This window comes from Sorex araneus, chromosome 1, assembly GCF_027595985.1.
Source record: "Sorex araneus isolate mSorAra2 chromosome 1, mSorAra2.pri, whole genome shotgun sequence".
Taxonomy (NCBI): domain Eukaryota; kingdom Metazoa; phylum Chordata; class Mammalia; order Eulipotyphla; family Soricidae; genus Sorex; species Sorex araneus.
The window spans coordinates 212,249,826-212,267,043 of record NC_073302.1 but is presented as its reverse complement, the minus strand read 5'-3'; the positions used below and the strand labels follow the sequence as shown (position 1 = coordinate 212,267,043).

The window sequence follows — 17,218 nt, the reverse complement described above, 5'->3', positions numbered from 1 at the left end:
TGACTCTGTGCTCAGGGACCAGTACTCCTGGGAATGTTTAGTTCAGGGGACATATGCAAGTGCCAGAGATGAAATCTGGGTTGATTGCATGCAAAGTAAGTGCCTTATCTGCTCTGTATCTCTCAATAATATCTCAATATTGATATTAAGTAATATCAGGTAAGCATCCCACATGCCAGGTAATTCAGCTATATGCTATTGAATAATATCTGTGCAAGAAAACTTTCTGTTTTTATTGAGGACCTTCAACTCTAAAATCAATGACACCACTTAAACTAAGAATCGAGCAGGATTAGACAATTCTGTGGAAGGTGCTGGTTTTGTTTGTTTGTTTGTTTTTGTTTTGTTTTGTTTCTTAAATACACTTGTGTGGTGCATAGTGTGCTGGATGCAAAGAATTCACAATTAGGGAAATTCAAATGTTACTGGAACTGAAATCAGGACTGATATCTGTGGAAAGTGGAAAATTCCCGGTGTCTCTAAAGAAATATAATGATAATTACTATCATTACATGCGAGCAGACAAGAATCACTGTATATCAAGATAAACAGGAGAGACATTAATACTGAAAAAGGGAGTAAGTGTGTTCTCAGATCAACAGGAATGGCATGAAAAAGGTTAGTGACTAGAAAGTAAAAGTTCATTCAAATATGCTCAATCATGACATAAATATGTTCCAAAGAAAAAGGCTGTCTATCTACAAATTCATCCATCTACCAGTTTCAGCATCAATGTATCCATGCATATTTCCAATCTGAATATCATTTACTTTCAAATTCTACTACCTTTGACCTCTGGTATTAAGGAAGTGTGGTGTATAGATTTGACCAAAAGAGTTGTTAGAGAAAAAAAAAAAAGGTAGACGTGAAGGTTGAAGATAATTGTATTAAGCATATTGTTATCAAACAGCATCTTTAACAGCAATTACTAACTTTATGAAATGAGTCAAATTTAGAGAACTTTTTTACCCTCACTAACAAGAACCTTAAGGCATGAGATAACACCGAGATAATAATGCCTATAGGTAGAAATTCTTTCTGCTAGCATGGTATATTAGAAAGATAAAAACAATGCAATGCAATATGAAATGTTGAATCTGTTTCATTTTATGTAATTCAATTGTTTGGAAAATAATCAGCAAGGTGCTAGTAAATGAAAGTTTGAAAATTATAATGAAATTTTGGTAGCACTGTAGTACTGTTGTCCCCGTTGTTCATTGATTTGCTCGAGCGGGCACCAGTAATACCTCCATTGTGAGACTTGTTACTATTTTTGGCATATTGAATACTCTCGGTAGCTTGCCAGTCTCTTCAAGAGGGATGGAGGAGTCAAACCCAGGTCGGCTGCATGCAAGGCAAATGCCCTACCCACTGTGCTATAGCTCAGTAATTTTTTTTGGTCTTGAGTTTGCCTGTACTGCTTTCCTTACTAATGAAAAATAGCAGGACAGAGATTCCCATAGATATAGCTGTTATATGTAAGAAGATAAAACAAAAACTCTCATATGATAAAATGTGCAGCACTTTAAACAATGTATCTCATCACAACTTTTCAAAGATTAGAGGTAAATATTTTAAAGAGATTACTTTTTTAATCCTAAAATTTATTTAAAAAAATCTAAGGATAAAAATAAGCAAAGAAAATTAGGCTAAGAAATATAACTGAAGAAAATATTCTTTAATTGAAAGTGACTCTGATCAATTAAAATCTTATTATGCATGTGAACTTGGATTGTCCAATTGATAAACATGAAACTGATGAAATTAGCCCTTTCAAAGAACAGTTAGCCACTTTTCCCAGTCAATAAAAAAATTAGCTTCGAATAGTTATAGGCTAGATATTTTTCACATTATAGATATTTAGCTCTAAAATGGATATAAAGCAAGAATCACAGCTTTTAGAGACAAGACAAGGGAGATGGATTCTTTCAGGGCTGAAGAATCTCTGATGGAGTGTGCAGATGGTCAGACCACATGACCACGTTTTCCAGAACCACTATTCTGTGAGGCTTACTTCCCTCTTAAAGAACAGGCTCATATAGAATACTGAAATAGAATAAAGAACATTGGTGTTCAAATGCTGGGATTTGTCACTCTATTTGAATCCTACTGGGTAGCTAAAGATTGTCCTCCAAAAACATTCTGAAGACAAGGAAGACCTGAAAGATTTAGGTCAATCTACTCCAAAGTATCCTAAGTTATTTGGGCAAAGAGAAAACCAAGAGAGTTTACCTTGGCCTGAAAAACACATCATCTAAATCACCGAGCACACATCCTCTCCAAACACAGATAATTTTTGTTTTCAAAGCTGTAGTTTAAAAACCTCACAGTCAAAGAACGAAAAAAACAAACTTTTATTCTCAACTAATAAAGCAAAATTCTCTATTTTATATCACTCACTGCATTTCAGTTATAAATGGACAAACTTTTACAAATACGCTGTATCAATTTTTTTTGATATTTCACAATTTACCTAAATATGTTTCAAGAAGGTTTTTATATTTCAAAGGCTGCGAAACTTTTCCTCTCCAGATGTCTACCCTTAACAATTACCAACATTGCTTAAATTGCTTTATTATTACTTTATGGAAAATACTGCAAATATTATATAGTTCATAAAAAGCCTTCCACATTAAGTCAAAAGCTCTGACAATTTTGTCACATTCCAGTGATGAGATCATGGTGGAACCTACAGCTAGAGCTATTCAAACAACTCAAACTTCTCAGCATGCCTCACAGACCCGTCACTTCATCTTTCTTGATCAGTAAATACCTACTTATAGAGTAATAATAAGGGAGATTAAGATGAGAACAGACTTTTTAAATAATATATGTCATATCTTTAAATACCTCAGGTATATATTTTACTTATATATAACTTCCATACCAAGACAAATCCTGCTTGGTCTGATAGAGTTTTCTTATTTATATATAATAAACACTTCTGTACTATCAATTGCCAAATCTAAATATTTATTTTATCATGACTTGCTTTGGGGGCCATATCTGGTGGAGCTCCAGCCTACTCCTGACAGGGCTCAGAGGATTATCTGGGGTGCTGGGAATCAAATTCAGGTTTTTACATGCAAGGCAAGTGCATTACCTGCTGCATATCTCTTCAGTTCTATTCTAATTTTAATGTTTTTATGCAAGCATTCAGGGCAAGAACATTTAGTCTAGGAGGAGAAAAAAATTAGGCAATTCAATTGATTATGACAGACACTTTAAACCATGTCATTATTAGTTTCATTTAACAGTTTTATTCAAAGGGTCATCTGTGAAATCCTGGGGGTATTCAAGCCCCTTTCATGGAGTATGTAAAGTTAAACTATTTTCATAATAATATTGTGAAGTAATTTGCCAGTCCAATGTGTTGACATCTATCCTGATAGGAAAAATACACATTGGAATCAAGTCTTAGCATGATTTAAGTTAATGGCACTACCTCTAAGCAGTCATTATATCTTTCACAATAATGAATTTCAGCAAAAGAAAAATAAAATAAAAAGTTAGTTTCCCTGAAGAATGTCCTTGAAGAAGCAGTAGAAATCACTAATATTATTAGATTTCATCTCTTCAACAAACATCTTTTAATATCCTGTATGATAAAATTGGAGATACAGAGAAAGGTCCCTGCATACCAAGGTGTATAAGGTCCTGAGGGGGAAAAACATGTCAATTGGAGTGTATTGTGAATTAATGTAGCTTAATTACATTAATTTCCCCCATTCCGTAAAATAGAAATTACATTTAAAACTGATACATAAACCATGATTAGTCAGGCTTGGCATTTGGCAGACATTTTCTCAAATACAAAGAGTGCAGACCTATTGCTTCCAGGAAAACAAGTGATGATGTGTGTTGCCATGTGAAGTTAAGCTCTTAAACTGAAAATTAGAATTTTGGAAAAAAGCCTATCTACATCGTGACCTTGACAACCACCCGATAATCGATACGTTCTCTGTATCTGGGGCAATAGTCACAGCAACATTGTTCAAAATAATGAATTGTGCCAATTTTTGGAAGGTCAGCATACTTTAGAGACACTATATTTTCCAAGTTACCACACGCCACAAAATTCACTTAAACAGCAAGTATGAAAAGTCATCAAGTAGTTTTAGGCTAACCTCTTGTCAGAGGCCAGGAGATAGTTAAAGGGTTGAATGGCTTCCAGCACCCATCGCTGACTAAGGTACCACTGGGTCCAAGCAACACAAAGTCTCTGCTCAGCTCTTGAGTCATGAGGTCCGTGTAGGGTGAGCAGTGGCTCCTGAGTCAGTCCTTAGTACTGCTTGCCTCCCTCTCTGTATAAAAGGGGAAAAAAGCTCCCATAGTGTAGGATCAAAGAAAAATATCTATAATGACCCGAGTAGGCTATTAAAACTTGTTTGCCAGTGCTGCTCTCTCTCTGTCTCTCTCTCTGTCTCTCTGTCTCTCTCTGTCTCTCTCTCTCTTTCTCTCTCTCAGAGGTAGAATTTTCTTCATAAGCTTTGACCAAAACAACATACTGAATATGCAATAGCATTGAGTAGTAAAGCGGAGAAAAGAACTCAATGCTTTTCTCATTAAAAAGACACTGCAGATTTCACAAAAAAGAAAAATGATATTACTTTTCTCCTTGATCTTTGTTTTAAAAAATAGTCATTCAAAATCTATGTTATTTATAGGACATGTACTTCGTTCTTTATTACTTTTAAATGATTGAATCTAGGTTCTAAAACTTTTCCTAAGTTTGAATTTCGAGGAAAGTATTTATTGACACCTATAACCCCAATGAACAAAAGGGTCTGCGTTCCAATACTTGTTGTTTGGTTTTGTTTCTGGATCACATCCAGCTGAGTTCAGGACATGCTCTTGGCTCTAGGTGCTGGCTTCACTCCTGGTGGTGCTCGGGGGACCATATGGGGTGCCAGGAATTGAATCTGGATAAGATGTGTGCAAGGCAAGCACCTTACCCACTGTACTTTCACTCTGGCCCCAAGTCCCAATAATTTTTCAGATCATAAAGAAATCTTGAGATCAAAGACTTAGGGAACTTCAGCCATGAGAGTTCTATCTTTCCATGTTTATAAATTTGATTTTTTCTGTCTCTTTAGCACTGTCTCTTGTGCTCATTACAGTAAGGTGAACATTTACATAAAGGTTGAACCTAGGAAAATACTATATTTGCATAATATGTGGATCAAAAATAGTTAAAATAAAAGCATTGCAAACTGTAGTCTATTAAAAAAAATAACAAACGAACTTCTGTAAGTCATTTCTATTAACCACACTTTGCTATAGATGTTTATAACAAAACATTAAAGACTGGGTAGAAAGAAGAAAACAAATTACTCTGCAGAGAACCCACCAACTCTGCTAAAATACTGTCAGTTATTTATCTACTGTCAGCAGAGGTTGCACACTATAATCCTTGACAAGCTCAGATTCAGAAAGAATGAAGAGAAGGGGCAAGCATTGCATTTAAGGGCCTGTTCTCATGCACAGACATTTTAACACAGATTTAAAGCCAGAATGTATCTTCTAGAAAATGTCACTTTTGATTTTGATACATATCCTAGAGAGTAGGCTCTACGTTTGGTTGACTTAGTACAAGATATGTGAGAGGCTAACACTATATTTTAGACCATTCATGATCCCGGCGTGGAGCTAACACAATGAGGTCAGCCTCACTTCATTTTTAGAGTTGGCCACCGCAGCTGCATGAGTTCATGGGCATATTTTCTTTTATGATAGGGAGGAGGATTTTATTTTTGTTTTGTTAGGCAAGGTAGTGACAGGCTCTCCGAACTCCGTTGCCCTCTCCAGCATCGACTTTTTCTTTATCTTTGTCTACAGGGAAACAATCACCCATGCATTCTCCTGTTCCAAATACCTCTCTGCAGGATGTACAAGGCCAAGGCAAACAGGCAAGAAACCCAAGAGCTCTGGCATGTTACTCTAAAGAAGACTCCCTTTCAAGCTGGTGCTTTCAAGAGCTCATAATAATCCCAGGATGCACAAGGATGGTAGGGGCACTAGCCGAGAGAACTGATTAAGAAACAAATGCTGGTCATTTTCTAGTAGAGTCCACGGCTGCCTCTAGGATACAATTCTTACTGACCGGTCAATTCCACGATTTCTACCCAGGTGGTCAGAGGTCTAAATAAATGTGTGCTTGGAACTGGAGATTTTGATGAATGCCGAACCAGAATCTTAATTTTCTAATTCATATTCACCAATTAAAAATAAACTGTATTTTTATGAGCGAATTTACATAAATCAGATGATAAAGCATCTACCACTAAAGGGTAGGAGTTCAGCTCGCAACATTTGCATATATTCTCCTAAAGAAAATATAGGCATTTCAGATTTTCATTGAAGAGCCTTGCTGCGTTGGAACTCTAATGGGCTTAGAACAGTAAATTTTGAAGAAACTGATTGCTACCCCTGTAGCTAGTAAATGGCTGCCTAGACCCAGTGGCATTTGAAAAAAGTGTTTTATCATAAAATTATCCCAGCAGAGTCCATTCTGCAAGATAACATCATCATCATCATCATCTGTACTCCATGCAGGACCCAACAGCTCTGGCACAATATTGCCAGTCATTTATCTGTTGTCAGCACAGGTTACACACTGTAATCCTTGACTGCCTCGGAATTAGAATGTCTTTGATGTCCCCACAAGAGTTTTTTGCCCGAAGGCTTTACCAATGCTCGGCGGCTCAGTGCTTATTCCTCGTAATCTTCCTCTCATCTCCAGGCTAGCAGTGACAGATGGTTATGGGCACACAATAGTATTAAGAGTTTGATATTTTTTTTTATGCTGTGCTCTCTGTACAACAAATAGCTATCAGACGCGGGCCAGAGAGCTGACATGGCTCGCTTAGGTAATGGCAAACAAACAGCTCGGGTTGATGCGTTCTGTCATTTCCCCTCCTAACCCTGCTTGATTTCATTGTATACTCTCAAAGGTAAACTATATTAACCTTATAGACTGTTATTAAAAAGATATATCTATATGAGCATAAAGTGCTTTTCTTTTCTCTTTTTCTTACTCTTTTGATTATGAAAGTAATACTGCTGACATATTGAACAAATATCGAATGTCAACATAAATTTTTAGTGTGTGATAATATTCCCCTTCATATAGCTGTGTGTCAGGCGGGAACCGGCGGATGATGCATAGCAGTAAATAACCCAAACAAAATTAGTTCTCTTGTCAGCTTCTACCTTGTATGTCCCCAGGCATCAGTAAAATTGACTGCACGCTAGATTTTCAAAATTAGCCCTAATGTTAGCTATGTGTCTGGCAACCTCCAAGTTTCCAATGTTCTACTATATTACCCGTAAGGATGAATGTGTTACTTTTATATTTTGGCATTTACTCTTGCTGATGCGGCTTTTTTTCCCCCTCTTCTCCAAATTAAAAATAATTTAGCTCTAACAATAAGAATGTGCACACACATAACGTTGCATCTCTTTAAGCAACTAACTTTAGGCAATGAAATTAAATTAAAGCAAAAATATACAAAGGAAAAGAGGGAATTATTCAATATAATATTGTTAATTGTATTAACATTGCTCTGTCTTATTTTGTGCAAAGTGGTCTATAACATGGTTCTCTCGCTAGCCCTTCCCCCTTGCATTTCAGTGTGCTGTTCTCCATGAGTCTACAAAAGATTTCATTTACCATTTTTATGATAATCCAGAACCAAACTTTTTTCGAACTGATTTCTTGCAAGAAGTACTATTTTGGAGCCTAGTAAATATTAGCAGACTAAAAGGAAAACTATTCAGACGGGAGTAAATAATGACCACTATTTTACCTTGATACAGGTTCATTTCATTCACATCCACTGTATTTTAAAACAGCATAAAAGAATAGTGAACATCATCCCACTCTAAGGAAAACATTTTTTTTCACACTTGATCTTAGCCAAAAGGCCTAGAAGCGATGAAAACATTTCTTTTTTTTAAATGTCACTCTCTTAAAAAGACAATGTTCAAAATTTGAAGTCAAATAGACAAATAAAAAAATACCTGCCACACCAACTTTTAAACCCTAAATTTTATGTTCATACATTTGGAGTCAGATGAAAATCCCTTTAGTTACCAGATGCTAACGATCAACTGGGAGGGCTTCTGGAGTTCTAACGTGCTGGACGTCAAATCCTCAGCAAAGGCGCTTTGCCTGGCCAGTATGATGTGCTTATTACTTCACCTGCAAACAGTTGCTCTCAGAAAATCAGACCTAATGATCATCCCAGCATCACTGCAATAAAGAGACCATAATCTGTGGGGGAAGTGCAGTCTAATCAGGCCACATGCAGATTAACTAACTGGGAGGAATAAAAACTAGATTAAAATGTTCATGTCTAATACCAGAAGATTATCAGGACATTTTACCTCTTTAAATCCTAATTTATTGGAGCCAGGGTTAAGTTTATGAGTTTATATTTGGTGCAATTACATGCTGGAGTTGGTCTGCCTCTGTTAAGAATAGATTCTGCTAGAAAGTATTTTGCTTTGCACAATGCCAGACTCATCAGAGAGATGGGAAACATTTCAAGTGTACTGACCTATACTATGACAAAGGAAATAAAGCCACCTTGTTGAAACTGGTGAAGTTAGTAAACATGAAATAATTTTTTTAATTGCAATACTGCTTTAGTAATCAGAAACAGTGTTGGAACAGCAGCACACACACGAATACAGAATTCTATTACACATTGAAACTTTGAAATTTCTTGGAAAATATTTACTTTCCCAGCCATGCCTCACTACTGTTGTTTGAGCAACTCAGAGCAAACAATTATCTATAATTCTAATTTTAGTATAAGGCAAAAAGATACAAGTGATCTGAAGAGATAGGAGAGCTCTGTGATTCAAGTTTAATCTAAGGAGAAAATCACTTATGTAAAGATATAGTGTAGCACCACCTTAAGATATTATTCTAAAGTTACAGTGACAACGAATTACCAGGCCAATCATCAGAATCTATTTTCTATTGTGATTTCTACAACAAAGTTGGAATATCTGAAACTTACCATCTGTGAGGCCAGACAATATGCAATGGTCTTTGCTGGTCATCAACTCCACCCAAAAGGTCACAGGGATTAAGAGTCAGATTTTGTTTATCTTGCCTCTGATGAGAACTTGCATTATTTGCTGAGTCGCATGTTTTCAAGTCTGACTCTTGCATTACTGAGCTACTCAGGTTTTCCTGTTGCGCAGTATCACAAGGCCCAGATTCTGAGATAAAATTCTTCAATACATTCTCAGAACTTTTCTGCTCCTGCTGTAAGGGGGCCATGGACGGAGTAACACTCACATTTCCTTTAAGGCTCAGCATCTTCTGAAAATGGGCTGCTTTGTGCTTCGGCAGGAATCTATTTCCAAAAAGAAAGACAATGCTATTGTAATGAAAACAGTACTCATAACACGCTCCTTACCTTTCTCTAAGGGCATGATGATGATGTATAAAATTGAGAAAAAAACGTAGAAAAAATTAGCAAAACTGCAGAGTAGTACCCATCAAGATAAAGTTCAAAAGTTTAGCATGGACTGCCTTTGAATGCTTTCCAAAGAATTTTTGTGGCTATAAAATGTGCACAACACATAACAAACAAACAAACAAACAAACAAACAAACGGTTTATTACATTTTTCTTCTCTCTTCTTTCTGAAGTCCCTTTATGCATGATACAGTTACCAGTGTATCATGTGCTCATTTTCAAGCCACGCTCACTCAACTTTCTTGATTAATATGGGTCATTTCTGCTCAGATAAGTTTTTTGATTTCTGCAATCTGTACACAATTCTAAAAATTAAATTACTCTTTTATTACATTGACTTTGCTAATGTTTATTGAGATAGACTTTTAAAAATTAGGTAATTTTGGGAGGTGGGGTTTTGAATTACACCTAGCTTTGCTCAAGGGCTTACTCCAGGCTCTGTGCTCAGGGACCATCTGCAGTGTCAGGGATCAAACCCAAGTTGGCTGTGTTAAGGCAGACATCTTACCTGATTTATCTATCTAGACCCCCGGAAATAGATTTTTATGTTTTATGTTTTTTTTGTGGTGTCAAGAGATTGAACTCAGGACCTCACACAGGCAAGGTCAGTGCTCTACTGCATAGCTACATCCCGTCCTAGATTTTTATGTTTTAGAATGTCATTTCACCCTTACCTTCCCTGGCACTTTGTAATACAGAGTTCAACATCTGGGTTTGTTTTTTGGGGTTTTTTTTTGGGTCACACTGGCTATGCACAGGGATTACTCCTGGCTCATGCACTTAGGAATCACTCCTGGCGGTGCTTGGGGGACCATATGGGATACTGGGAATCAAACCCAGGGCAGCGGCATGGAAGGCAAACTCCCCACCTGCTGTGCTATCGCTCCAGACCCAGAGTTCAGTATCTGTTCCTTACTGGTACCAGTAACAATAAAGGATGACGTTAAGGAGCTTACTATCTTCAAGGGTGACCATCAGGACTTCTGAACAGAAAAAGGGGGAGATGGACAAGAAAAACCAACTCACTGATGGTGGAACACAGCATATACCTAATGGGCATTTCAACTTTTAACAATGAGATCTAGAGATAAATTCTGAGTTTGGGATCAGTAACGGTTTAAAAAAGGTGTTAGCTGAAGGATTTTGAAAGGCAGAGAGGGAGGCGCTCTGGGATGAGAGAACAGCACAATCAACGGAAAGGGGGAAGGACACACATGGACTCTTCTGGGAATAATATTCAACTCAGAGAGGCCGGAGCCAAGTTCTTGGATGTGACGTCTACAGAGGTAGAGTGGGTCAGACAACCTCGTGCTTTCCCGGGGCCCCCCATTCTGTGATTTGGCCCCTCCCTTGGATTGCTAAGAGCAGAAGTGGAGAGCACCTGGGTTGGAGAGAGAGAGAGAAGGAGAAATAAGCATGGAATGAGAGCAATAAGGACGTTTGGAAGAAAAGAGCATATTTTGAGAGAGTAATATGACACTACTGAACTGAATTAAGAGCCCCAAAAGGAGGTATAAAAAAGAATTAAGAGACCTTAAAACTGTGTAAAACAGGGTGTAAAACAGTGTGAGGTGTGAGGGTACCGGAACAATAAGGAGCCTTTGGCCTGCTTGCAATGCAGAGCACTGGCTGCTCCCAGGCGAGTCTGTGGAGGGCCAGGAGAGGGAGCAGAGTGAGGGCCAGAGAGACAGACAGACAGGCAGAGCGAGGGGGAAGGAGAGAAAGGCGAGAGCTAATTTTCTTTTTCATGGTCTCAGGCTCTTAGGGGTATTTGCTTGGGGAGATTTTCTACTGAAGAGAAGATAAAGAAAATTCTCCTCAGATGGAAGTAGAAAATGCGAGAGAGAAGATGAGAGGGGAGGGAGGGGAGAGAAAAGTATTTGCCAGAGAGGCAGGCTGGGGGCGGGAGGGGAACTGAGGACGCTGGTAGTGGGGAATGTACACTGGCGAAGGAACATTATATGTATTGGGACATTATATGATTGGAGACCAGTCATAAACAACTTTACCTGCATTTCACAGTAATTCAATTTTTTAGGCCCCCCCCAATACCCAAACCAGCAACATAATATGAAAATATAAGACTTACAGCATGGAGGGGAAGTAGGGGTAATAAATAAATAAATGGAAATAGGGATCACGGTATCACTGTCATCCCGTTGCTCATTGATTTGCTCGAGCGGGCACCAGTAATGTCTCCATTGTGAGCCTTGTTGTTACTATTTTTGGCATATGGAATATGCCACGGGGAGCCTGCCAGGCTCTGTTGTGATAATAAAGAAAATAATCCTAGTTTTGCTATAAAGTCTAGGGAAAAAGAGCCAAAACAAAGTTGAAGAAAACAGATCTAAGTGGCAGGTATGGATTGTAAGGTGAATCTCCCAAACGTTTGGTGAGAATCTACTTCAAGTGAGGTGGCGCAGGTGAAAATAGAGTTTAAAAGATGAGAAGAGTCACTGGTGAAGGGCTGAGGGCAGGGCTGTAGGAGGCAAGCCTGGCGAGCAGGACTATGGAACAGACCAGGGGGCAGTTCCACAAAGCTGGAACAGAATCTGGTTCAGAGTATTGTTGTGTATATTCTGGAATCAACACGTGTGTGTCTATGTGTTTGGTTTGTGTTTGTGTGTGTGTGTGTGTGTATAGGGTGGAGTGGGAAGCATCTATGCTTGCTTCACCAGTCTCTTGAGAAAAATTGCCTGGATATGTAAGAATCCTTTCCCAAGTAATGAGCAGATGCCTGTACATAAAAAGATAAAGCACAAAGAATGGTTCAACTCCCAAAGGTGTGCCCTAATAATACTTAAGTTTTAGTTACTCATCTATTATTTTGGTTTTGGGGCTTCACCTGTTGGTTCTCATGAACTACTTCTGGCTCAGTGTCTGATGGGCTCTCCTATATATACTCCAGGCAATCACGTGATGCCAGGGATTCAAGCGTGGTCTCCTACATGCAAAGCATGCACTCAGCCCATTCAACTCTCTATAGCCCAACACTAATTTTTTTGCTTCTTTGTTCTTTGTTTTTTTGGACCACACTTGGCGATGCACAGGGGTTGCTCCTGGCTTTGCACTTAGGAATTACTCCTGGTGGGACTCGGGGGACTGGAACCCAGGTTGGCCATATGCAAGGCAAGCACCTTACCCTCTGCTATTTTTCCAGCCCAATACTTAATTTTTATTGCAAGAAAACTTGGACACAGTTTCAGATCTCATGTCTAAAATTATTGAGAAAACTAACAAACTTTCTGAAACTATTCAAACATTGTGGAACTAAGGAACTAAAATCAATTTTTTAAAATTCTCATTGATCGGGGCCAGAGTGATAGCACGGCGGGTAGGGCATTTGCCTTGCACGCGGCCAACTTGGGTTTGATTCTCAGCATCCCATGTGTTCCCCTGAACACTGCCAGGGGTAATTCCTGAGCGCAGAGCCAGGATGACCCCTGTGCATCGCTGGGTGTGACCCAAAAAGAAAACACCTCATTGACCACCACAAAAGAAAAAAAATACAATGATAACATTTTCACCTTCTTCTAAATAAATGGAGCAAATGGTAAGCAAAGGAACATCTCTACGTACCCAGGAAACACTAATAAAGCAAGTGAGGAAATCTATTTGTTTATGTCAGATAAAGAATATCAGACGAACTTAAAGAAGATCTCAACAAAATTTCAAACTGAGTGTACAAAGGATTCACAATAAAAGCAAACAAACACAATAATCAATGGTTATTGAAGCCACGTATCTTCATTTTAGAAAATAGTATCATGACCCACCTAACTCATAGAATCCATTGCAGCACTGTTTACAATAGCCAGAATCTGGAAAAAACCAGAGTGCCCCAAAACAGATGACTGGTTAAAGAAACTCTGGTACATCTACACAATGGAATACTATGTAGCTGTCAGAAAACATGAAGTCATGAAATTTGCATATAAATGGATCAACATGGAAAGTATCATGTTGAGTGAAATGAGTCAGAAAGAAAGAGACAGACATAGAAAGATTGCACTCATATGTGGAATATAATGTAACTGAGAAGTACAAGTTGGCAACTATGCAACTTCTGGCAGGTATCTCTCTGGACTTAGTTACTAAAATACTAAATTACAGAAACCCAAAACTGAGAGGCCGATAAGTGTGGTCACTCGACCTCATACCTCTTCATCCTCAGCAATGGAAAACAAATTATCTAATGCTTCCTTTTCAGCAGGTCTGACTTTAGGGGAGAGACTCTCCAAACAATAATAGTGAGTTTTGTTGAAATATTGTATGCAATCAAAGTGAAAGTAAAGTGAAATTTATTAGTTACACAGGCGGGGGGGGGGGCTTAGGGGGGGGGCTAGAGGCGTGGGGGGGTTAGGGGTGTGACGGGGTGGGGTGGAGCTATACTGGGATTCTTGGTGGTGGAATATGAGCACTGGTGAAGGGATGGGTATTTGAGCATTGTATAACTGAGATTTAAACCTGAAAACTTTGTAACTTTCCACATGGTGACTCAATAAAAAATTAAAAAAAAAAGAATCCATTGATATTAGCCATGTGTGAGCAACATTGCAAATTCAAAGAGACAAGAGATTGGCTAAAAGATTGTAAACAATGGGACTTGGGAACTGACTGGGATTTGGCTGTGGGCAAGGTGCTTTGCCTGCTTTACTCAGTACTTCTACTATGCCGTCTCGTGGTGAACAGAATCCAGTGCTAGCTCAGATTGTGGATGACTCATTTGAGAGTAGTGAGTAGGCACATAGAAAGATGCAGAATAAAAAAATGGATCTCACCAAAAATTTAGTTTAGTAATCTCATGAAATTGAAAAAAAATCAAATAAACTGCATATAATAGGGCATATGAAAAACACTCAATTTAAATAGTTGCAAATTTCACAAGGGAGCATGTGCTGCCTTGACCAAGAAAACTGCTCTCACTTTGGAGGGGGTTTATGTTGTACAAGGAAGGACAATATGTGTGGATAGAATATGGGTGGGGCCTAGGGAACTGTAGCATGGACTTTGCATGTCGGAGGCCTGGGTTCGGTCCCTGGTGAACAATCCCCAAGGCACGAATGGTGCCCACTAAGAAGAAGAGAAAATTCTGCGTGATTGCTGATTTTATTTGGGGCACTGGATAACTATATGTATTTAAAAATTAGAGAGTTTTTAGAAAAGCAATAATAATGATTAAAGCAATGGAAGAAGTGATTTATGAGGACAGATTTAAGGAGCTAAGTATAAGCAGTCTGGCTAAGTGATGACGGAGAGTACATAATAGGAGTCTCCAAGGAATGAGAATAATGATTTAGCTTGGTACAAGGGGTATAACTAGGAGTAATGAGATGAAATTAAGGATGGGAAAATTTAAGCTGAATTTTGAGGAAAACTCCCTGACCTGATGGTGTAACTTATTAGCTCATAGAATGAATTCCCCATGGAAATGCTATAGCTAGAAACACCTAATAACAGAACTAGACAAAATACCAATAAATAAAATGATAAAATTCCAGTACTTGAAAGAAGAGCTACTTTCCTTATTTACAATATATTCTCATATTTTTCTTTAATAGCCTATTTATATACAGTGATTGTAACCCAAAGAAATATTTAAGCAATTAGCTACATCTGAAAAAAAAAACAGTGCTTTAAACAAGAGAAGTTAACATCACTTTAGTTTTCATATACTCTGTACTAGTAAGCTGAAATAGGTGTATATATATATTTTGTGATTTGGTGCTAGCAGAGCTGGTCTTGAAGCAAGCTGGACAAATGTGTTAATACCTCTAAAAAACAAAACAAACATAACAATCCCCATCTACCATCCCACACAGAGTCTATTCTGATACTCTGTGTCAGGAAACTCATATTTTCATAGACATGTTTAATATAAACAATTTATTGCCATAATAGAAATCAAAAACTTTATTCTAGCTTTTCTAAATGTAGCTCTATGGTCAATTACTTCACATCAATACCAAGATCAAATAGGCATAATACTAACAAGCAGTTTGCTTAATAATAGTCACCACACTAATTAACCCATCCAGAACATTCTTAATCAGACGTTATTTGTAATGTACAGTTAAGGGAAGCTTGGCAATAAGCCGTTCTATGCTAAAAAAGAAAATAATACCTTACTGATGGGGTGAAACTGGCTTTTCTATAGAACTGGACAGAATATTTGAGCTGTCTTGGCATTAACTCAATGCACTAGCTATGCAAATAGGCACATGTCTGAACACTTCCTTTCTTTTACCAGCTTCAACTCTGGTGGAGGTGCTAATGAGAAGAGAAAAAGTACGAAGGTAAAGAGTAAAAGAAAGGAAAGAGGTGAAGAAAAACAGTAAGCTGCCTTTTAGAGCATATACCATGTTTGAAACTTAATAATCCTCTGATTTTTCTTACAAAAAAAAAAAAAGCTACGACCTACCTTACAGAAAATCTTTCCCATTTTCCAAATCTCTCAGAAGCTCTTTAGAACCTGCATTTATGTTTAGAGATATTCTGATCACAGCAATCATTTCTAGTCTGTGATTCCCCGTGAGACCCCTGGCCCAGTTTTTGGCCCAACCCCTAGCCAAAGTTTGAAATAGAAGTTGAGCCTCCCCTGGTTTCCTCTTCTTTGAAAAGCATCTTGTACCTTCCCACCTATGTTTTCCAATATGGGTCCGATGGTACTGTCAGAAAGCCCAATACTGTACTGGACAGGGCTTAAAAACACAGTTGGAAAAAAAACCTTCCAGACCTAGATTTCATTGCTTCCCCATGCACTTCCGAACACATAGGCCTAGAATTGGATCTCTAGGAAAGATCAAATACCTCATTCACACAGATAAGTCAGGGAAAAAAAACCCAATGTTTTAGGAAACAAAGATTGATAGTAAGGGAAGAAAATGTTCCATGAACCACGCACTTTATCTTATACCTGCTGAAGATGAGAAGTTAGATTTTTTTTGGGGGGTGGTCTGGGGATAGGGTGGATATTGGGATACACCGGCTGTGGTCAGGGCTTATTCCTGGCTCTGTGCATGAATCACTCATGGAGAGGTTTGGAGGTGACAGCCGGGGAAAAAAAATCCCTCCATGACTGATATAACCAATAAAGTAATAGTCAAGAGGAAGGCAGGATGAAAAGTAAAATCAAGTCAACTTAGGACAAGTATTACGGAACAGAACATTATTCTGAAATATAAGTCACAGTGGAGTTCACAGCTTACAGTAGTTTTGAGAGATTTCAGCAAAGAGCATTTCATATAATAAGTCTAGAGAAACTCAAAACTAAATAGCCACAGATAAGGGAACACAAGGCAGTGATTATCAATAGCCTGTCTTCCAAAGCACATAAAAAATAATGATGCTAATTATATGATCAAATAATCTTCTCAAGTTTGAATGAAGAAAGGGAGCACGTCAAAAATTACTGACAGTCATTCAGAACCAATATGAAGACAGAACCGCCCGCTCTCAGTCCATCTCCCAAGCCCAGATCTGGGGGGATGGAGAACAGCACATTCCCCGGGGAGTGCCCTTCAGAATGGACTTGCACAGGGTTTGTTTTGTGCAATACTGGTTCTATGGGACATGTGGGGGTGTTGTATGAGAGAAGATTTTGTGAGAAAACAAGTCTGGGAAATGTGGGGTTAAAGTTAAACATTTGTCCACTGCAACACTCCCAAAGCAGATGGGCCAGACACGTCATGTGATTTAGAGACGACCGCAGGACTAGAGCCG

General features: G+C 38.3%; 1 protein-coding gene across 5 annotated transcripts in view; it reads right to left on the bottom strand.

Annotated features, from left to right (window-relative positions):
- GTDC1 (glycosyltransferase like domain containing 1) overlaps nucleotides 1-17,218 on the bottom strand; it is a 427,297-nt gene that overhangs the window by 56,573 nt on the left and 353,506 nt on the right. For all 5 annotated transcript variants that reach the window (XM_055145858.1, XM_055145876.1, XM_055145886.1 and 2 more), the window contains exon 6: nucleotides 9,030-9,371. In XM_055145858.1, coding sequence (XP_055001833.1) covers nucleotides 9,030-9,371 — 342 coding nt within the window. The remainder of the gene's footprint in view (nucleotides 1-9,029; nucleotides 9,372-17,218) is intronic.